The sequence below is a fragment of the Periophthalmus magnuspinnatus genome, chromosome 20, assembly GCF_009829125.3.
Source record: "Periophthalmus magnuspinnatus isolate fPerMag1 chromosome 20, fPerMag1.2.pri, whole genome shotgun sequence".
NCBI lineage: Eukaryota > Metazoa > Chordata > Actinopteri > Gobiiformes > Gobiidae > Periophthalmus > Periophthalmus magnuspinnatus.
The window spans coordinates 24,685,991-24,704,265 of NC_047145.1; the positions used below are offsets into that span (position 1 = coordinate 24,685,991).

An 18,275-nucleotide genomic window follows, 5' to 3' on the forward strand; every position below is an offset into this window, starting at 1 on the left:
CACACACACGCACAGGTAAAGTGTCCCTGTCCTCACACACACACATGTACAGGTGAAATGTCTCTGGAAATACATATACACACACACAAACACACACGTACAGGTGAAGTGTTTCTAAATGGGGGCTGACCTCACTGAGCAGCAGACTGCACCTTCGATTGAAGTTTGGGTCTGGAAGAGGAGGCTTCACTTCGGCTCCAAACTGAAACAAACAATGTTTTTGGTACAATTCAATGACACAACAGCAGTGAATAGAGACTAAACCACAACTAAACCGGGACTAAACCAGAATTGAACCAGAAAGAGTGCAGTAGTTGAATTTGATTGGACTCACCTCCGTTTCGAAGATGCCCACCAGCTTCTTCCTCCTCCTCCCACTCTCCTCTGTCTCTCCATCCTCTCCTCCACCTCCCTCCTCTTCTATAGCCTCTCCTTCCTCCTCGTCTCCTCTCTCATCTCCTCCCTCCTTTCCTCCCTCAATGTTCACTCCACTCTCCTCTTCTAGTTCCTCTTCTTTTTTCTTTCCTTCCTCCTCCTCATCTCCTTTCTCCCTTTGTCCTCCTCTCTCCTCCTCGCCTCTGCTGTTTTGATCCTTCTCCCCTTCAGATATTTCTCCTGTCATGTCATCTTTGACACTAGCTACTCCCTCTCCCTCCTCTCCTCCCTTTTCTCTTCCATCCTCTCCTCCTCTGCCCTCTGTTTCGTGCTCTCCTCTCTTCTCTGTCCACTTCACACATTCTTGGATGGTTGGATCTTCAGACTCGGTCTCACACTTCTTCATCGCATCCTCCATCTTGGCTCCTGTGACCTCAGAGTGGGAAGTCTGTTTTTTCTCCTTAAATGACCTGAAAGGGAAGACATTTATAGAAACATGTTTTAAAATATAATTCAGATATGAAAAGAAAGCTGTTTAGAATGAAGATGTTTCTCCACCCATCCAAGTGTCAGTTCTGATAGGGAATTGGTGAGCCCCTGCCTTATATCTGTCTGAGGAGAGGAGCTAACTACACTGAAACTAAAACACCTAGCTGTGTTAGGTGGAGCACACATGTTAATGCTAATGCTAATTTTGGCAAATTTTAGTCTACACATAAAAATAATTGACATCCACCCACAGCTCCCTGTCTACTGCCTGATCTGTCAGGTTTAGCTTGACACAGCAATAACCTCATATAGAGAAAGACCGATATACAGGTTGGCCAATATATTAGAGTGGTATTTGCACTGCGCTGGGAGGGAAGGAGCCTGAGCTTGTGCGGGAGGTTGAGTGTTATGGACTAGATATAGACGCCCTCACCTCCGCGCACAACTACTTGAGAGGGACTGGACTCTCCACTTCTCTTGCATTCCCCATGGGGAGAGCTGGTGTAGGCTTGCTTATTGCCCTACAGCTCAGCCATACGTTTTGGAGTTCACCCTGGTGAACGAGAGGGTTGCGTCCCTTGGGTCTGTTGGGAACGTCTGGCGGAGCCCTCTGTCAGCAGGGTCTTTATTTCGCACCTCCAGGAGAGCTTCTCTCCACCTCTATTGTCAATGCAGCTGCACGGTCGTAAGGTCTGCGATGCTTGACGTGATGACAACCTGCCGAAGTCAGTGGTGGACACCGGGAGTAAAGGATGCCAGGCTGAAGGAGTCCTATCAAGCCTTGTTGGCTTGTGGTACGGTCGCAGAGGCAAAAACTCGAGGTTGGGAGGAATTCGGGGAGGCCGTGGAGGAGGACTATCGGACAGCCTCAAAGAGATTTTGGCAAACAGTCTGACGCCTCAGGAGAAGGAAGCAGTGCTTCGGGCGGGCGGAGAGCTGCTGACCTCAACTGGAGATGTTGTCGGACGGTGGAAGGAATACTTTGAGGATCTCCTCAATCCCACTGTCATGTCTTCTAAGGAGGAAGCAAAGACTGGGGACCTGGAGATGGACTCGTCCATCACCCTAGCTGAAGTCACTGAGGTGGTTGGCAAGCTCATCAGTGGCAAGGCTCCAGGGGTGGATGAGATCCGTCCCGAGTACCTTAAGTCTCTGGATGTTGTGGAGCTGTCTTGGATGACACGTCTCTGCAATATTGCATGGCAGTCGGAGACTGGCAGACCCGAGTGGTGGTCCCTCTATTTAAGAAGGGGGACTGGAGGGTGTGTTTCAACTACAGGGGAATTACACTCCTCAGCATTCCCAGTACAATCTGACTGCTAGTCGAACCTCGGATTCAGGAGGAGCAGTGTGGTTTCCATCACGGTCGCAGCTCACTGGACCAGCTCTATACTCTCCATCGCATGCTCAAGGGCTTGAGATTGACAGGCGGATAGGTGCAGCGTCTGCAGTGATGCGGTCTCTATATCGGTTAGTTGTGATAAAGGAACTGAGTCGAAAGGCAAAGCTCTTGGTCAGTCTACATTCCTACCCTCACCCTATGGTGATGGGATCTAGATAATGACCGAAAAGACAACATTGCAGATACAAGCAGCTGAAATGAGTTTCCTCCGCAGGGTGGCTAGGTGCTCCCTTAGAGATAGGGTGAGGAGCTCGGTCACACAGGGGAAGCTTGGAGTAGAGCCACTGCTCCTCCACATTGAGATGAGCCATCTGAGGTGGCTTGGGCATCTGTTCAGGATGCCCCCAGGATACCTCCCTAGGGAGATGTTCCGGGCATGTCCCACCGGGAGGAGGCCCTGGGGAAGACCCAGGACACGCTGGAGGGACTATGTCTCTTGGCTGGGAATGCCTTGAGATCCCACCTAAGGTGCTGGGGGAAGTATCTGGGGAAGTCAGGAAGTCCCTTAAACTACTGTCCCCACGACTCGACCCCCGGATAAACAGAAGAAAATAGATAGATTTGTATTTTTTAGTGTGTCGGCTATCGATCTTAAATCTCCAGCACAAGGCTGATATTTAGTTTTGAAAGAACCAGCTGTCTAAAGAATATGTATAAAGCTTTATTTGAACACTTGTACAAATAGATAACAGCAGAAAACAGCTCTCTTTTAGGTTTAGGGTAAAAAAGGGCTGTAGATGAGTTTTTTGTTAATTTAAATGACAGAATTTGGGAAAAATATCAGAATTTGGGAAAAATATTAGATATCAGTGGCTTATCAGCCACTGATATCTAACCTCACAGACATGACATTAGAAAGGAAATAGCCATGATTACTGCCATTGTGCTCAAAGCCAATGATCTTAACGATGTTTTAGTGAAAAGAGAAGTCTAACCTGTCATATGCACTTTAAGCTTCCAAGGTGTGGACATTTGTGAGAGCAGAGGTCAAAGATCAAAATGTCCTCTCCACAAAGTCACACAGCTGATACTGTCTGTGCTGAGAGTCCAAACGCAGCTATGACTCAACTTTAAGTGCAGAGTAGAGTAGAGTATTCTTCTATAGTTAGTAAATCAGTAATATTACTCAAGTAGAAGTACAAAGTAGCGGCCCAAGGAATGACTTTAAGAAGACAGAAAAAGTATATGGGGAAACTGTGACTCAAGTAAGAGTAACTGTTGAGAAGTAACATCTGATTTATAATTAAGTTATATATAAGTTAATGTATTTTGAAGGACAATATATTAAATAATGCACAAAATCTGGTATTTTCAAAAGATAGACACAAAAATTAGCCAAACTAAATCTGGTATCTGAATTCAACATAAAGTTTTGTCACTAGGAGTAAAAATATGTTGATTATAAAACATACACCTACCTCTACTAGAGTCCTGGATCTCTTTGGTTTTGGGTCTCGCTGGTCTCTGGCCCAGTCTCTGGTTCGGTCTGATCTGTGGCATAGTCACAGTGTGTGTCTTATCTAGGTCGAGTCCACATTTAGACCCTCTTAAGTCCTTATCTCCATGGTGCCCTTGGGTCTCTGGTCCACGTGCAAAAGCAGAATCAACAGAAGATTTTACAAAAGTAAAAAATAAAGAAAAAAAAGGAAATTAAAATAAATATATGGCCATGTTAAGTTTTATTTTTAAGAAATATTCAAAAGACAAATCCACAAATATTTTTCCTGATCATTTCTATTAGTGACAGGTCCATCCTCCCTCTGAATGGGAGGGCGGGAGGGCATCTGATACAAAGGGATACATGAGGATGGGAGAGCATCTGACACAGGGAGACAGGAGAATGGAAGGACATTTGACACACAGTGATATAGGAGAATGGGAGGGCATCTGACACAAAAGAATAAGATCTGTCCAATCCCTGTGAGAGGAGCAGATGGAGACTCTCTGTGAGACCAAGCCAGAGCCAGGCCCACTGAGTATGTTTACATCCAACAGTCACGAATCAGGACCAGACTCTTGGTTTAGTCTCTTATTGAGTCCTGGTTCAGCCTTGGTTTAGTCTTGGTTCAGTCCTAGTTTAGTCCTGGTCGAGTCCTGGTTTTGTCCTGGTTTAATCCTGGTTTAGTCCTGGTTTAGTCCTGGTTTTGTCCTTTTTCAGTCTGGGTTTAGTCTTGGTTCATTTCTAGTTCAGTCCTGGTTTAGCCCTGGTTTAGTTTTGGTTCAGTCTTGGTTTAGTCCTGGTTTAGTCCTGTTTCAGTCCTTTTTCAGTCCGGGTTTAGTCTCGATTTAGACCTGGCTTAGTCTTGGTTTAGTCCTGGCTCAGTCCTGGCTCAGTCCTGGTTCAGTCCTGTCTCAGTCCTGGTTTAGCTCTGGTTTAGTCCTGGTTTAGTCTTGGTGCTTTCCTGGTTCAGTCCTGGTTTAGACCTGGTTCATTCTTGCTTTAATCCTGGTTTTGAATTACAGATAAACAAAACAATAGTATGATATAATTCTTTAAATAAATGTTTGTTAGTTTTTTATATTGACTTAAATATAGTCTCTACTGCAGGCATTAAAGGCACTGTATCTAATTTTTACTGTCTTAAAATGTGAAAAACAGAACTAGCTCATTTCAAATGGTTAAAAGTTATTCCTTAGTTACCTTATGCATTCTGAGCATCCTAATTATTCACCTCAATGAGCTTATAAAGCACTTTCCCCAACTCTGAGAAACCAGAGGAGTTTTGCTGTCACAGTAAAGCTAACAACAACTAGCATGACACTAACTGTGCACTAGTGTTACTTCCTGGTTTGTGGAGGATAAAAACACTTCGTAATTAGAAGCAGACAATAAAGAAGAGTTTACTGTTTAAGTACTGTTTAAGTGACTTATTTTGACCTCAAGAGCTGCTTATACAATATATCTTAAAGAGGTCTTAAAGAGTAGTCAGAGATGTAATCACTGATAAACCATCAGTGAGGAACTGCATTTGCCTTTGTATAGTGGCAACCTATGCCCTTTGCTTTTCTGTAAAAGTCCTCCTAGGGCTTCTAATTACAAATTAGCCTTGGCTATAAATGTTGTAGTATATACACCTAATGTACATACTTGTCCTTATCAAATAAATAAAAATCAAATATAGCCTTTAACAAGTAAAACTGAAAAAAATGTAAAACTGAAACAGTCCCTACCTTTAGAGACCTGCAGCTTGGTCCTGAGCAGGAATCCGCAAGAGTCTTCAAATCTCACAGTAAAAAAAAGAAAAAAAGTGTTTAAACCAAAACTACAAATAAGATCAGGTATAATAGAATCCACTGCCATTCCCCAATTTAAGTCATTTACCCAATTTGCGTCAATCATGCTAGTTGTGACCTTGGTTTTATTTTCATTATTTTACTCCAGAAAATGTTACAAATGTTCTCTTGTTTGCAAAGAAACTGTCATGACGTTTATTTTTTCAAAACCACTATTCAAATATTGTACCTGTCACCAAGCACATTAAATATAACACTAAAGTCAGTTCACCTCTGTTTTTCCCTGCACTCATCTCTGCTTAGATTTAATACACTTAAATGTGATGTTAACAAACAGTAGGCTCATATTTAACTTAAAACATACCGGTATTTCAAGAATAAAACTCATTGATAGTATATCAGATGTAGTGGTTGTTACTGTAGAAAGTAACAAACGTGCATTTGCGCAGAGGCATCTGGGCCAGCATTTCCGAATTTTGACTCAAATTAGGGAATGACATCTACTCACCTGGATGGAGTACCTCCTGTCTGTGTTTGAGCCTCTGAGGAAGTGCACCTGCTCTTTCACCCATTCACACCACACACACACTGTAGTAGTAGTAGCAGTAGTAGTAGCAGTAATAGCAGCAGTCACAGTAGTAGTAGTTGCAGTAACAGTAGCAGTAGTAGTAGTAGTAGTAGTAGTAGTAGCAGCAGCAGTAGTAGCACCAGTAGTATTCATACATTACTGATGACATCTTGTGTCCTCCTCAGCCTCTGTAGTTCCGGTGTGTCGGTCACCATGCTGAAGCCCCGCCCCTTACTCTCCTCAAAGTCTTTCTTATATTTGACCTGCAACAAATATCAGATACAGCATTACCACCACAGACTGTGAACCCGACCACAGGTTACAATCAAATCACGATCAAAATGGTGCCAGCCCACTCCTGTTGTATTCCCACAATTCACCATTAGAAGTTGAGGGGTATAGGGGGAGTGAGGGGAGGGGCCAGGTGAAGGGAGGGGGAAACAGGTTTCACACCTGGCATCTACAGGTAATAAAATCAAATACATTTACAGATAGTCTTTTATATAATTTGTAACTTGTTTAAAGTGACAGGTTTTCAAGTTGTACTAATAGCACCTGTGGTAAATATTTATCATACCTTTAGATCAGATAAGTGTGTTTTTGAAGAAAAGTGGAAAAATAAAAGTAGCATTAAATTTTCAAAAGCAATCCCTCTACTGAGCACCCTCACTGCTCCTGTCTGCTCCTATCTGCTCCTATCTGCTCCTATCTGCTCCTCTGACTCTGCTCCTATCTGCTCCTCTGACTCTGCTCCTATCTGCTCCTCTGCCTCTGCTCTTGTCTGCTCCTCCGGCTCTGCTCCTGTCTGCTCCTATCTGCTCCTGTCCACTCCTCTGGCTCTGCTCCTGTCTGCTCCTCTGATTATGCTCCTCTGTCTCTGCTCCTGTCAGCTCCTGTCTGCCCCTGTCAGTGCAGACTATTGAACATTAGAAGGACAGACAGTAGCTTAGGCTGTTAGTTTGAATGGGGTCAGAGCAGATCACGCTTCATAAACTTTTGTGTCGCAACGGTTACACTGACCTTTCAGGACAGGGGAGGAGCCAAACACCAAACAATCAATTATTGCTCAAGTAAAAGTACTCATCCGAAGTATATCGTTTTCTATGTAAACACTAAACAACGAGAAGCCATGGATTAAAACTGCAGAGCACGCGGATTGTTGTTTAATGAGCTTATTGACCTTAATCGGCCCCGCCCACTTTTGCCTCTAAATGATACTAAACCACAAAAGACATTCATACTGTGTCAGATGCCCTGCTATCCTCCCATATCCCTGTGAGTCAGATACCCTCCACCCTCCTATATCCCAGATGTTCCTCTCATCCTCTTATATCCTTGTGTGTCAGACGCCCTTCCATCCTCCTGTATACATATACAACTAAACCACACTTTCTTTGTGGTGGCACTTCTGGTTAAGCGGGAATCCCATTCATTTCAATGGAAACTTTGAGAAAAGTTTTGCAGCTACTACTGATATAAAGTAAAGTTGATTTGTGTAAAATGTTCAGTGTTCATGTGACCAACAGGTCAACACTGCACTGATTCCCTTGGAGGCTGAAACCGCCTTTGTAATCTGTATAGAACTTATTTACTGTGGAGACTGGCAGGCCCATGCAAAAATAATACAACCCCAATGATGATGGTGGCCCCATGGCAACTTCCTGTGAATCTGAACCTGTTCAGTCTGTAAATGTTTCAAATATATATTTATTTCTGTTTCACATGAAACTCCATTCAAAACTCAGAGCAGTAAAGCATATTTTTGCTCGTTGCTATGGTGATGGCCACAGAGCAGTGATATAGATCAGTGATTTAACTGTTGCAGGATTACCTGTGCTATTTGCAAAATTAGCACAAGGTTTAGCAAATGTATTTTATTTATTGAGTTATTCAATTTAGTTTAATTATTTTTTGGCAGGTAATAAGTGATTGAAACTAACTTAAAGCAAAGTAACTAAAGCAAATGGATACTAAAGGGAGAATAGGGGTCTGAATGGAGGGTTTGAGCTGGTCTGGGGCTGAGGCTGTTTATAAATAAGAAACAAAATGGAGGACAGAGCAGAGGCCCACTGAGAAGACAGCTGTCACTGTCTCAGGTAATAACAAACACTATAGTGTGGGCATGGTCTAGGCCTTGTTTAGACCTGGTTCAGTCCTGATTCAGACCTGGTTCAGTCTTGCTTTAGACCTGGCTTAGTCCTAGTTCAGTCCTGTTTCAGAACTGTTTTACTTCGGGTTTAGTCCTGTTTCAGACCTGATTGAGTTGTCATTCAGACCTGGTTTAGTCTTGGTTCAGACCTGGTTTAGTCCTGGTTTAGTCCTGGTTTAGTCTTAGTTTAGTCCTGGTTGAGTCTTGGTTCAGTCCTGGGTTAGTCCTGATTTAGTCCTGGTTTAGTCCTGGTTTAGTCCTGGTTCAGACCTGGTTTAGTCCCAGTTTAGTTCTAGTTCAGGCCTGGTTCCATCATGGGTCAGTCCTGGTTCAGTCCTGGTCCAGAAGTGGTTTAGACCTGGTTCAGGCCTGGTTTAGTCCTGGTTTAGTCCTGATTTAGTCCTGGTTCAGTCCTGGTTTAGTCCAGATTTAGTCCTGGCTTATTCTTGATTTAGGCCTGGTTCAGTCCTGGTTTAGTCCAGATTTAGTCCTGGCTTATTCTTGATTTAGTCCTGGTTCAGACCTGGCTCTGTAGTTCACTCTGCTGCTTCAATCGGAGGTTCTCTGGAGTGTCTGTGACGATGGTGAAGGAGGTCTTTGGGTAATGTCTGAAAAACACAAAAGAGATTTTTACAAACTGAGCCAGATGCCCTTCCAACCTCCTGCATTCCTGTGCATCAGATGCCCTTCCTATGTGTCAGATGCTCTCTCATCCTTCTGTATCCTTGTGCGTCAGATGCCCTTCCATCCTCCTATAGGTCAGTGAAGTCCTTGAAACCTTTGGTCCGACTCAGCATGTCAGTGAGCCCAGCCACAACAGAGGGCACACTCTGGACCTCATTACAAAATTTGTAAATATTTCAAATGTCAGTGTGGTTGATGTTGCTCTGTCTCATCATTTCTGCCTTCTTTGACCTGTCTGTTATTCCAAAACCAACGGCTGGTCCTACAGTTGTTCGAAGGAGACATATACATGATAACACAGGTGCACTGTTTATGGAAATTATACACTTTGAAAATGTCTCATGTTCTAATGCTGATGATGTGTTGAACTCTCTGCGTTCACACTGGGGCGTCAGGGGCATCAAGTTTACATGCAACATCTATGGTGGACGCGCGTCTTGTCCACCCTGCGTTTTTGTGGCTTGTTTTAAAGCAGGGTGAATCTGGCGTTGACGCACCGTATCTTGAGTGTTCTGGCGTGGACATGCGTCTAAAAGCTGAACTTTTGGCATTTGACGCGCAACGTCAACCAGTCAGAGGCTACGCTCCAGTGATTTAGCAATGTCATCATGTGGAAAAAGTAGAAAGACATCAGCTACAAACTAGCAGCAACTTAATTATGCCGGGCGTACCGGCTAGCATAAAGGCTAGTCATGGAACCAGACACGCCGCTGAGCCGATCACCACCGCTGATGGGTTTTATGTAATAAAACTAAAGCCACTGTCTCAACCGGGTCTACATCGTTCACAAAGACACAGCGAAAACAAAACATTCAAATGCACTTGCAGACCGCAACGGATGCCCTGGACGTGTATTAAGTATTTTACTCCGATGTGCGTCCACGGTGTCCATGAAATATTGTCTTCAAATGCAAAGGTGTCCAACGCGTTTTTGATGCCCCGGTGTGAACCCACCTTGTGACTTAAGAGTGTTTTGAATGTTCTGGACACCATTGAAGGTTAAAATGGTTAAAGACAAGTAGAAAGTGTCATGGAGGAATGATGACTGATGATGATGAGTTTGCAGTATTCTTTAATGACAAGGTTCAGGGCCTTAAAAATGCCATCGCAAATAACAAATAACAACTCAGCACCCTCCTAGACACTGAGCTGACTCACTTTGCACCTTCGTAAAGAAGAGCAGTCTTGATGCCACAATATGGAACAATTACTGACCCATCTCAAATGTACCATTTTTAGGCAAAGTCTTTGAAAAAGTTGTTTACCAACAGCTTATTAACTTCCTCCAAATGAACATCTCCTTTAATGTTTTCCAGTCATGTTTTAGACCCCACCACAGCACTGTGACTGCTCTTATCAAGGTGACAAATCATCCACCTGAACACTGATGCAGGCAAAGTCTCAGTCTTGATCCTGTTAGATCTGAGTTCTGCCTTTGACACTGTGGATCATGGGATCCTCTTACAGAGACTAGAGGACTGGGTGGGCATCTCTGGTATGGCACTAAACTGTTTCAGGTCCTATTTAGAAAACAGGGAGTACTTTGTTAAATTTGGAAAATGCGTCTCAGATAAAATGTCCCTGACCTGTGGAGTGCCCCAGGGGTCAATCCTGGGACCCCTGTTGTTCAATTTCTACATGCTGCCATTAGGCCAGTTAATATGCAGCAATAATGTCTCCTACCACAGCTATGCAGATGACACTCAGATCTATGTCTGCCACTGCATCCAACAGATCAGTGTGGAGATGCAAAACAACTTTCTCCAGCTAAATTCAGACAAGACACAAATCGTAGTCTTTGGCCATAGAAACAAAGTGTCAGCAGTCACCTCCAGTCTCTATCTGAAACCTTTAAATCAGGCTAGAAATTTAGGGGTAATAATGGACTTAGACTTGAACTTTAACAGTCTCATCAAACCAATAACATCTGCAGCTTTTTACCATCTAAAAGCATTACAAAAATCAAAGTTATACTGTCAATGCCAGACTTAGAGAGACTTATCCATGCATTTGTGTCCAGTATGTTAGACTACTGTAACTCACTGGCCTCTCCAGATGAGTGTTGAAACAGCTGCAGTACATTATTTGTACAATGCTGCTGCTCGGACCCTGACTAGAACCAGGAAGTACAAGCACATAAGTCCTATGCTCAGAGAATAGTCTTTACTTCAGCTCTGCGTGTGTACAAGTCTCTCCATTGACCAGCACCACAGTACATCTCCGACATGTTAATGCCATATGACCCATCTCGCACTCTGAGGACTTCAAGGACCGGCCTCCTGCTTTAGTCCTAGTTCAGTTCTTGTGAAGCTCTGGTGTGAATGAATGAATGAATATTGTTTATTTGAGCAGGCATAATATAAAAATAAATAAATAAATACATTTTGCCAATTCAGACAAAAACAGTGTACATCCAAATTTTGCACAATGCTCAAAAAGAGTAAGCAGAAGTATAATACTTGTGAGAGCTTACCCCCTTAGTCCCGGCCTCCTGCTGGTGCTCAGAGTCAGGACTAAACATGGGGAATCTGCATTTCAGTTTTATGCAGCTAAAACCTCGAAGACTCTTCCTGAAGATGTGAGACAGGGCTCTACTTTGACAATGTTTAAATCCAGGCTCAAAACGGTTTGGCTGTGCATATGACTGCACTCTTCTCTTTTGATGTTCATTTTATGCTGAATATTTGTGATATTTGTGATGTTTTGATTTGTTGTATTGTGATTTCAGTATCTTTCTTATTCTGTAAGGCACTTTGAATTACTTTGTGCACGAATTGTGCTATACAAATAAACTTGCCTTGCCTATATCCCTGCAGTGTTAGACTGATACGGGGGCAGGCCAAATGTATTTAGTTAATCTGCAGACGTTGTGGTGTGTCAGATGCCCTCCCAGATGTTGTGGTGTGGTTGGATAAATACAGCAGGAGAACGGACCTTGTCACTAATAGAAAGAATCAAGGAAAACATTTGCGGATCATGATGATAGGAGGTGCTGTTCTGGTCCCACCCATAACCAATCTGGGCTCAGGTCTGGGCTAAATTTGGTCCATTGTCCTGAAGGCTCTTGGTCCAAAGGGACTTTCCTAGAATTGTGGTGTTCTATTGTTTAAAATGTCAAAAACAGAAATGAAAATATAAAAAGGTGAAATCTAACAGTGCAGACATGACTCATTTCCTGTTTCACTCTGTGAATGTTTTAGAATCACACCCACTAAGAGAGGAACTAAACCAGGACTACACCAGGGCTAAACCAGGATTAAATCAGGACTAAACCAGGACTAAACCGGGACTAAATCAGGGCTAAACCAGGTCTATCCCAGCACTAAAGCAGGATTTACAAGGGCTAAACCAAACTGAACCAGGACTAAATCAAAACTAAAACAGGTCTAAACCAGGACTGAACCAGGACTAAATTAGGACTGAAGTGGAAATAAACTGGGACTAAACCGGGACTAAAACAGGTTCACTTTCGGTGTAGTTGATAAGAGCAGCCTGCAGCTCTGAGTGGCCTCTGCCTCTCATCCCACTCATTGCCTCCCACACACACACACACACACACACACCCCCACACACACACACACACACCATCTATAACTGTACAACACTACACTGTAGTGTACTGTACAGAGCAGAGGATGTAAAAGAAAGGGGCAGAAGAGCAGAGAATACAGAGGAGAGGGGCAGAGGAGCAGAGGATGCAGAGGAGAGGGACAGAGGAGCAGAGGATGCAAAGGAGCAGAGGATGCAGAGGAGAGGGACAGAGGAGCACAGGATGCAGAGGAGAGGGACAGAGGAGCAGAGGATGCAGAGGAGAGGGGCAGAGGAGCAAAGAATGCAGTAGAGAGGGACAGAGGAGCAGAGGATGCAGAGGAGCAGAGGATGCAGAGGAGAGGGACAGAGGAGAAGAGGATGCAGAGGAGAGGGACAGAGGAGCAGAGGATGCAGAGGAGAGGGACAGAGGAGCACAGGATGCAGAGGAGAGGGACAGAGGAGCAGAGGATGCAGAGGAGAGGGACAGAGGAGCACAGGATGCAGAGGAGCAGGTCTTGATGGTGAGATCTAATGGAGTAAACAGTTATGTAAGAGGAAAGCATTCTGGGACACAGACCAAAACCAATACAAAGAGAACAACAAAACACACACAGACACATGCACGGAGATACATGCACGGAGACACATGCACGGAGCTACACACCCCCACACACACCCCCACACACACACCCCACACACACACCCCCACACACACACGCACATACACACACAAGAGACACATGCACAAACACACACACGTGCACAGAGCTCCATACACACACAAACGTGTGCGCAGCTACACACAGACACACACTTGGACTCGTGCATGTGCTTCCTGCTTCAGACGAGCTGTGAATGAGACTGCAAGATTCACTTCAATGGAATAATACATCAGCAAGAATCCATATGGAGACAAAACAGGACTAAATCAGGACTAAACAAGGACTAAACCAGGGCTAAACCAGGACTAAAACAGGACTAAAACGGGACTAAAACAGGACTGAAACAGGACTAAAACAGGGATAAGCCAGAACTAAAACAGGACTAAAACAGGACTGAAACAGGACTAAAACAGGGATAAGCCAGAACTAAAACAGGACTAAAACAGGACTAAAATGGGACTAAAACAGGACTGAAACGGGACTAAAACAGGGATAAGCCAGAACTAAAACAGGACTAAAACAGGACTGAAACAGGACTAAAACAGGGATAAGCCAGAACTAAAACAGGACTAAAACAGGACTGAAACAGGACTAAAACAGGGATAAGCCAGAACTAAAACAGGACTAAAACAGGACTAAAATGGGACTAAAACAGGACTGAAACAGGACTAAAACAGGGATAAGCCAGAACTAAAACAGGACTAAAACAGGACTGAAACAGGACTAAAACAGGACTGAAACAGGACTAAATCAGGGATAAGCCAGAACTAAAACAGGACTAAAGCAAGATTGAAACAGGGATAAAACAGAACTAAAACTGGGATAAAACAGGACTAAACAGAGATACACCAGGACAAAAGAGGACTAAAACAGGGCTAAACCAGGACTAAAACAGGACTAAAACAGGTCTGTAGGTCTTTGCAGAGGGGCTTTAGAGTCATACAAAGGAGATTAAAGACCCCATGACTACATATTCAGCTACATATAGATTGACGCACACAAGAAGTAAACCAGGACTGAGCCAAAGCTAAAGTTGGCCCTGACTGAAATAACTTGTGTTTGGGATTCAGTTGTATGGTATTTTCACAATTAATATACAAAACACCAGGATACAGGAGGATGGGAGGGCATCTGACACACAGGGACAGGAGGATGAGAGGGCATCTAACACACAGGAATGGGATGGGCATCTGACAGAGACGGCAGGGCATCTGACTCACGCGCTGCAGTAGGGCTTCTTGTCGTAGCCTTTGTAGTTCTTCATGTTGAGGGTCATTTTGCAGACCTCACAGTGGAAACAGCCTTTGTGCCAGTTCTGAAAAAACAGATATTTCATTTGAACACAAACTCATAATAGTTAGTCGATATGCCTATATATGGGTTTGCGATTAACAATTTCTAACTAAATATTATGTCTTTACAATGGTGAATGGTCACCTATAAACAAGAAGTAGAAAAACGGAGCTGAACTAGAGTAGCAGAGACAGAGGAGCAGAGACAGAGGAGCAGAGCCAGAGGAGCAGAGACAGAGGAGCAGAGCCAGAGGAGCAGAGACAGAGGAGCAGACAGGAGCAGACAGAAGCAGTGATGCAGAGACGATGTAAATGGGGTCAGTGAACAACTTGAATGTCTTTAGAACGGTGCTCCATATTCCACAGAATCTGATGCTGAGAGGCGGCTACTATGACTGTTACTACAACTGCTGGTGCGGTCCTGGTTCAGTCCTGATTTAGTCTTGATTTAGCCCCAGCTCAGTCCTGGTTCAGTCCTGGTTTAGTCCTGGTTTTAATCCTGGTCTTGCCATGTTGTTGTTTTTTTTGATGAATAATGGATCTCAATTATGCAACAGAATTAGTCAGCTGTTCAGAGCCACACGCCTCCTCAGTGAACAACACAGAACCAGGACTGAACCAGGACTAAGCCAGGAGTAAACCAGGACTAAACCAGGAATCAACCAGGACTAAATCAGGACTGAATCAGGACTAAACCATAACTAAACCAGGACTGAACCAGGACTAAAACAGGACGAAACCAGGAATCAACGAGGACTAAACCAGGACAAAATCAGGACTAAACCAGGAATCAACCAGGACTATAGAAGCGTGCTAACCACTCTACCGTACCGTTACAATCAGGAAGTAAAAGTGAAAGCCTAAATGCCACTGAATCCACCGTGACAGAAGTGAAAGAGGACATGGAGCAGATCAAACATTATGGGCTCAGACTCAGCTCTAATAAAAACAGCAGATCTGTAATAGTGACATAATCCCTGTTTAATGACGAGTCTGAATAAATACTACAATCTGTCTGCAAGGGGACAGTGTATTCTGTTAAATCTAATTACTATAAGTTCAGTTTAACTTAAAGTGCATATGACAGCTTAGACTCATTCCTCTAAAACAGGGGTGTCCAAACTATGGCCCGGGGGCCAAATGTGGCACTCAGACCAACTTTTATTGGCCCTCAGGCCTTCAGTTGAACTGGCCTAATTGATCATAATCGGTACTTTTTATAGCAAATTTGAGTAATCCTACCAATACAACCTAAATAACATCACACTGCGTTGTCATACAGACCTAATATTAATATTTCAATCCTTATTTAAAGTATGTTAAATACACCCAACTGACTTATCCACTGTATTGACCACTGGTCTGTGGCCCTCCGTGTTGAATATTTTTCAAGGTATAGCCCTTGGTGAAAAGAGTTTGGGCACCCCTGCTCTAAAACATAGTTCACATCATTAGATTTAAGATTTGACTCAAAGTCTTACCAAGTCTTTTCTAATTTAGACATTAACCTTATTGCTCCAAGTCAAACAGTTTTAGTTGGGCTCCCTCTCAAGAGAATTACCAACTGTGTTCATGTTCTTGAATGTCTTGACGTCATAATCTCATAGAGAGCAGGGGCCTTATGTACGTCTATTGGAGATTCACTGTTTTTTTAAATAAATCTCCAAACTTATGATCCACAAATGTTGAACTTTCTTATCATTTGTTTGGGACTGGCTCCACAAACCTGTCATATTAATCTTATCAGTTGAATCCTTTCAACTGACAATGACCACATCTTTGGGGGGAATAACAGCACCACTTACTGAAGCTTTTGTGAAAATAATCATTTCACCTTTTTTATTTATACAGACAGAGATGTTGAACTTTGTGCTAGTTTTTGTTTCCTGTGGATAGGCCCAGTAATTACAGAGATCAATCTGTCACTCCACTGGAGAATTCCACCTGTTCTGTTGTGATGTCACGTGAGCCCAACCTATCTGACTAATTACAATTTTAAGATGATCAAAAATTATGAAAGATAATTTGGTTCATCAAATTTTGTTTTTTTTTAGCAGTGAAGAAATATGTTTTCAATGTGTTTAATATTTCAAAACAATAAAATTCTCCTATTAAATATTCAGCACAAATATTTTCAAACCTTAAATTCAACTGCCAAAATTAAGAGTATAAAATTCACAGTGAAAAAATTGACAGCAAAGATCAAAGATGCCAAGCCATAAGCAATTGATCATGTGTGAGTGAGGAGGACAGAGTTTTAGCTGCACCACATTAAATTTCATCTCTGTGTATTTGCGTCATATAGTGTCCAGGTGATTACAAGCTGCCATTACCTGGTCATCATGAACGTACTGAGTGTGCAGCAGCGGGGAAATCAGCCATGTTTGATATTTTTGCTGAGTCGTATTTGTTATATTTGTTAATATTTGTTGTGAGTTGTAGGGTCCGAGGGCTGCTGAAGCCGGGTGAGAGCAGTGTGTGTGTGACAAAATATAGGTGCAGAAGTAAACACGAATCTGGTGGGCTGGAGCGAGGAGGAGGTGAGCTTCTCACACATCTCTGAACACATTAGTGACAAAAGCCTCGGACTTAAAACAAAGCAGTGTTAAAATTAACTATACCAAAGGTCTGCTAATGTATTTCTATGATGATTTGGGAATTTAAACATGCACGCATGGAAAGATAGTGGGACCACAAATGTATCCACATCCCTGCACACAGCCCTCCCCTGGCTCAGGTCCCTCGTACAGTGTGAGCAGGTCATATACGGCCATCGGGTCAGAGTATACGACCATCAGGTCAGTGTATACAACCATTGCTCCGTACAATGTGAGGTCAGAGTATACGGCCATAAGGTCAGAGCATACGGCCATCAGATCAGAGCATATGGCCATCAGGTCAGAGTATATGAACATGGCTCTGTACAGTGTGAGGTCAGTGTGTACGACCATCAGGTCAGAGTATACAAACATGTCTCAGTATGGTGTGAGTTCAGTGTGTGCAAGAATTAATGAGTTTAGGAATAATTTGGACCGTTTTAAAATCATACAAGGTCGCACAGCTTCAGGATGGATTGCTTAGGCCTTGGCATCTTGGATCTTTTTCACTTGAAATTTTACACTCTTTTGTTTTGACTGTTGAATCTGAGGGCCTGAAAATATATGTGTTGAATATTTAAAAGGTGAAAATTAAATGTTTAATTTTTTAACATATTGAAAATTTATATGTAAAATTAAAGCAACTAAAATTCAAAATAAAAATAATCCAAACATGTTTTTTCAGAGTTTAAAATTTCAAAATAAAAAGAAACAAATCATCTAAATCTGATGGAACTAATTAATCACACAAGAATCAGATAAAACTAAATCAAGACTGGCGTTTATTTATTAGTATTTGGTCATTTCAATCTAATGTATAAGTAAGTGTTTATTTGAGCCGTGTTGTGCAGACCTGAGCCTCGCCTCAATGTTTGTCCCTTACAACAACTTCACTTTATTACAGACTTTACTGCAAACTAAATACAACTAAATACAACACAAAACACTACTACTCTCCCAAAAACTTATACGTTATTTGAATAATTTCTGCTATTTGGGTGTAATTTTGAGCGGGTAAAAGTATCTGACCTTATCCAGACAGTTGACTTTCTCCGTGGGATAAACGGTTTTCCCACAGCGGGCACACGGCGGGTTCATCTCCTCACGAACCGAATCGAGCCGAACCGAGCGCTAAAATCCAGGAGGAAAGGCCCAGAGCAGAGTCCCGAGGCCGATGTGAGAGCGGCTGGACCCCGGGGAGGAGGTGAGCGGAGGTGTGGGCGGAGGAGAGCCGTGAATAGCCTGCTCTGCTTGGCTCCGGAGCAGGTCTGAGCAGCGGGAGGAGGATGCTG

The 18,275-nt window shown here is 43.1% G+C and overlaps 1 protein-coding gene across 1 annotated transcript in view; it reads right to left on the reverse strand.

Annotated features, from left to right (window-relative positions):
- Nucleotides 1-18,247, reverse strand: part of nebl (nebulette) — a 63,246-nt gene extending 44,999 nt beyond the window's left edge. Inside the window, exons 1-4 of the mRNA XM_055230306.1 lie at nucleotides 18,013-18,247; nucleotides 14,315-14,409; nucleotides 8,741-8,825; nucleotides 6,224-6,331 (exon numbers count right to left, since the gene is read on the reverse strand). Coding sequence (XP_055086281.1) covers nucleotides 6,224-6,331; nucleotides 8,741-8,825; nucleotides 14,315-14,409; nucleotides 18,013-18,081 — 357 coding nt within the window. The 5' untranslated portion in view covers nucleotides 18,082-18,247. The remainder of the gene's footprint in view (nucleotides 1-6,223; nucleotides 6,332-8,740; nucleotides 8,826-14,314; nucleotides 14,410-18,012) is intronic.
- Between the last annotated feature and the right edge of the window lie 28 nt (nucleotides 18,248-18,275).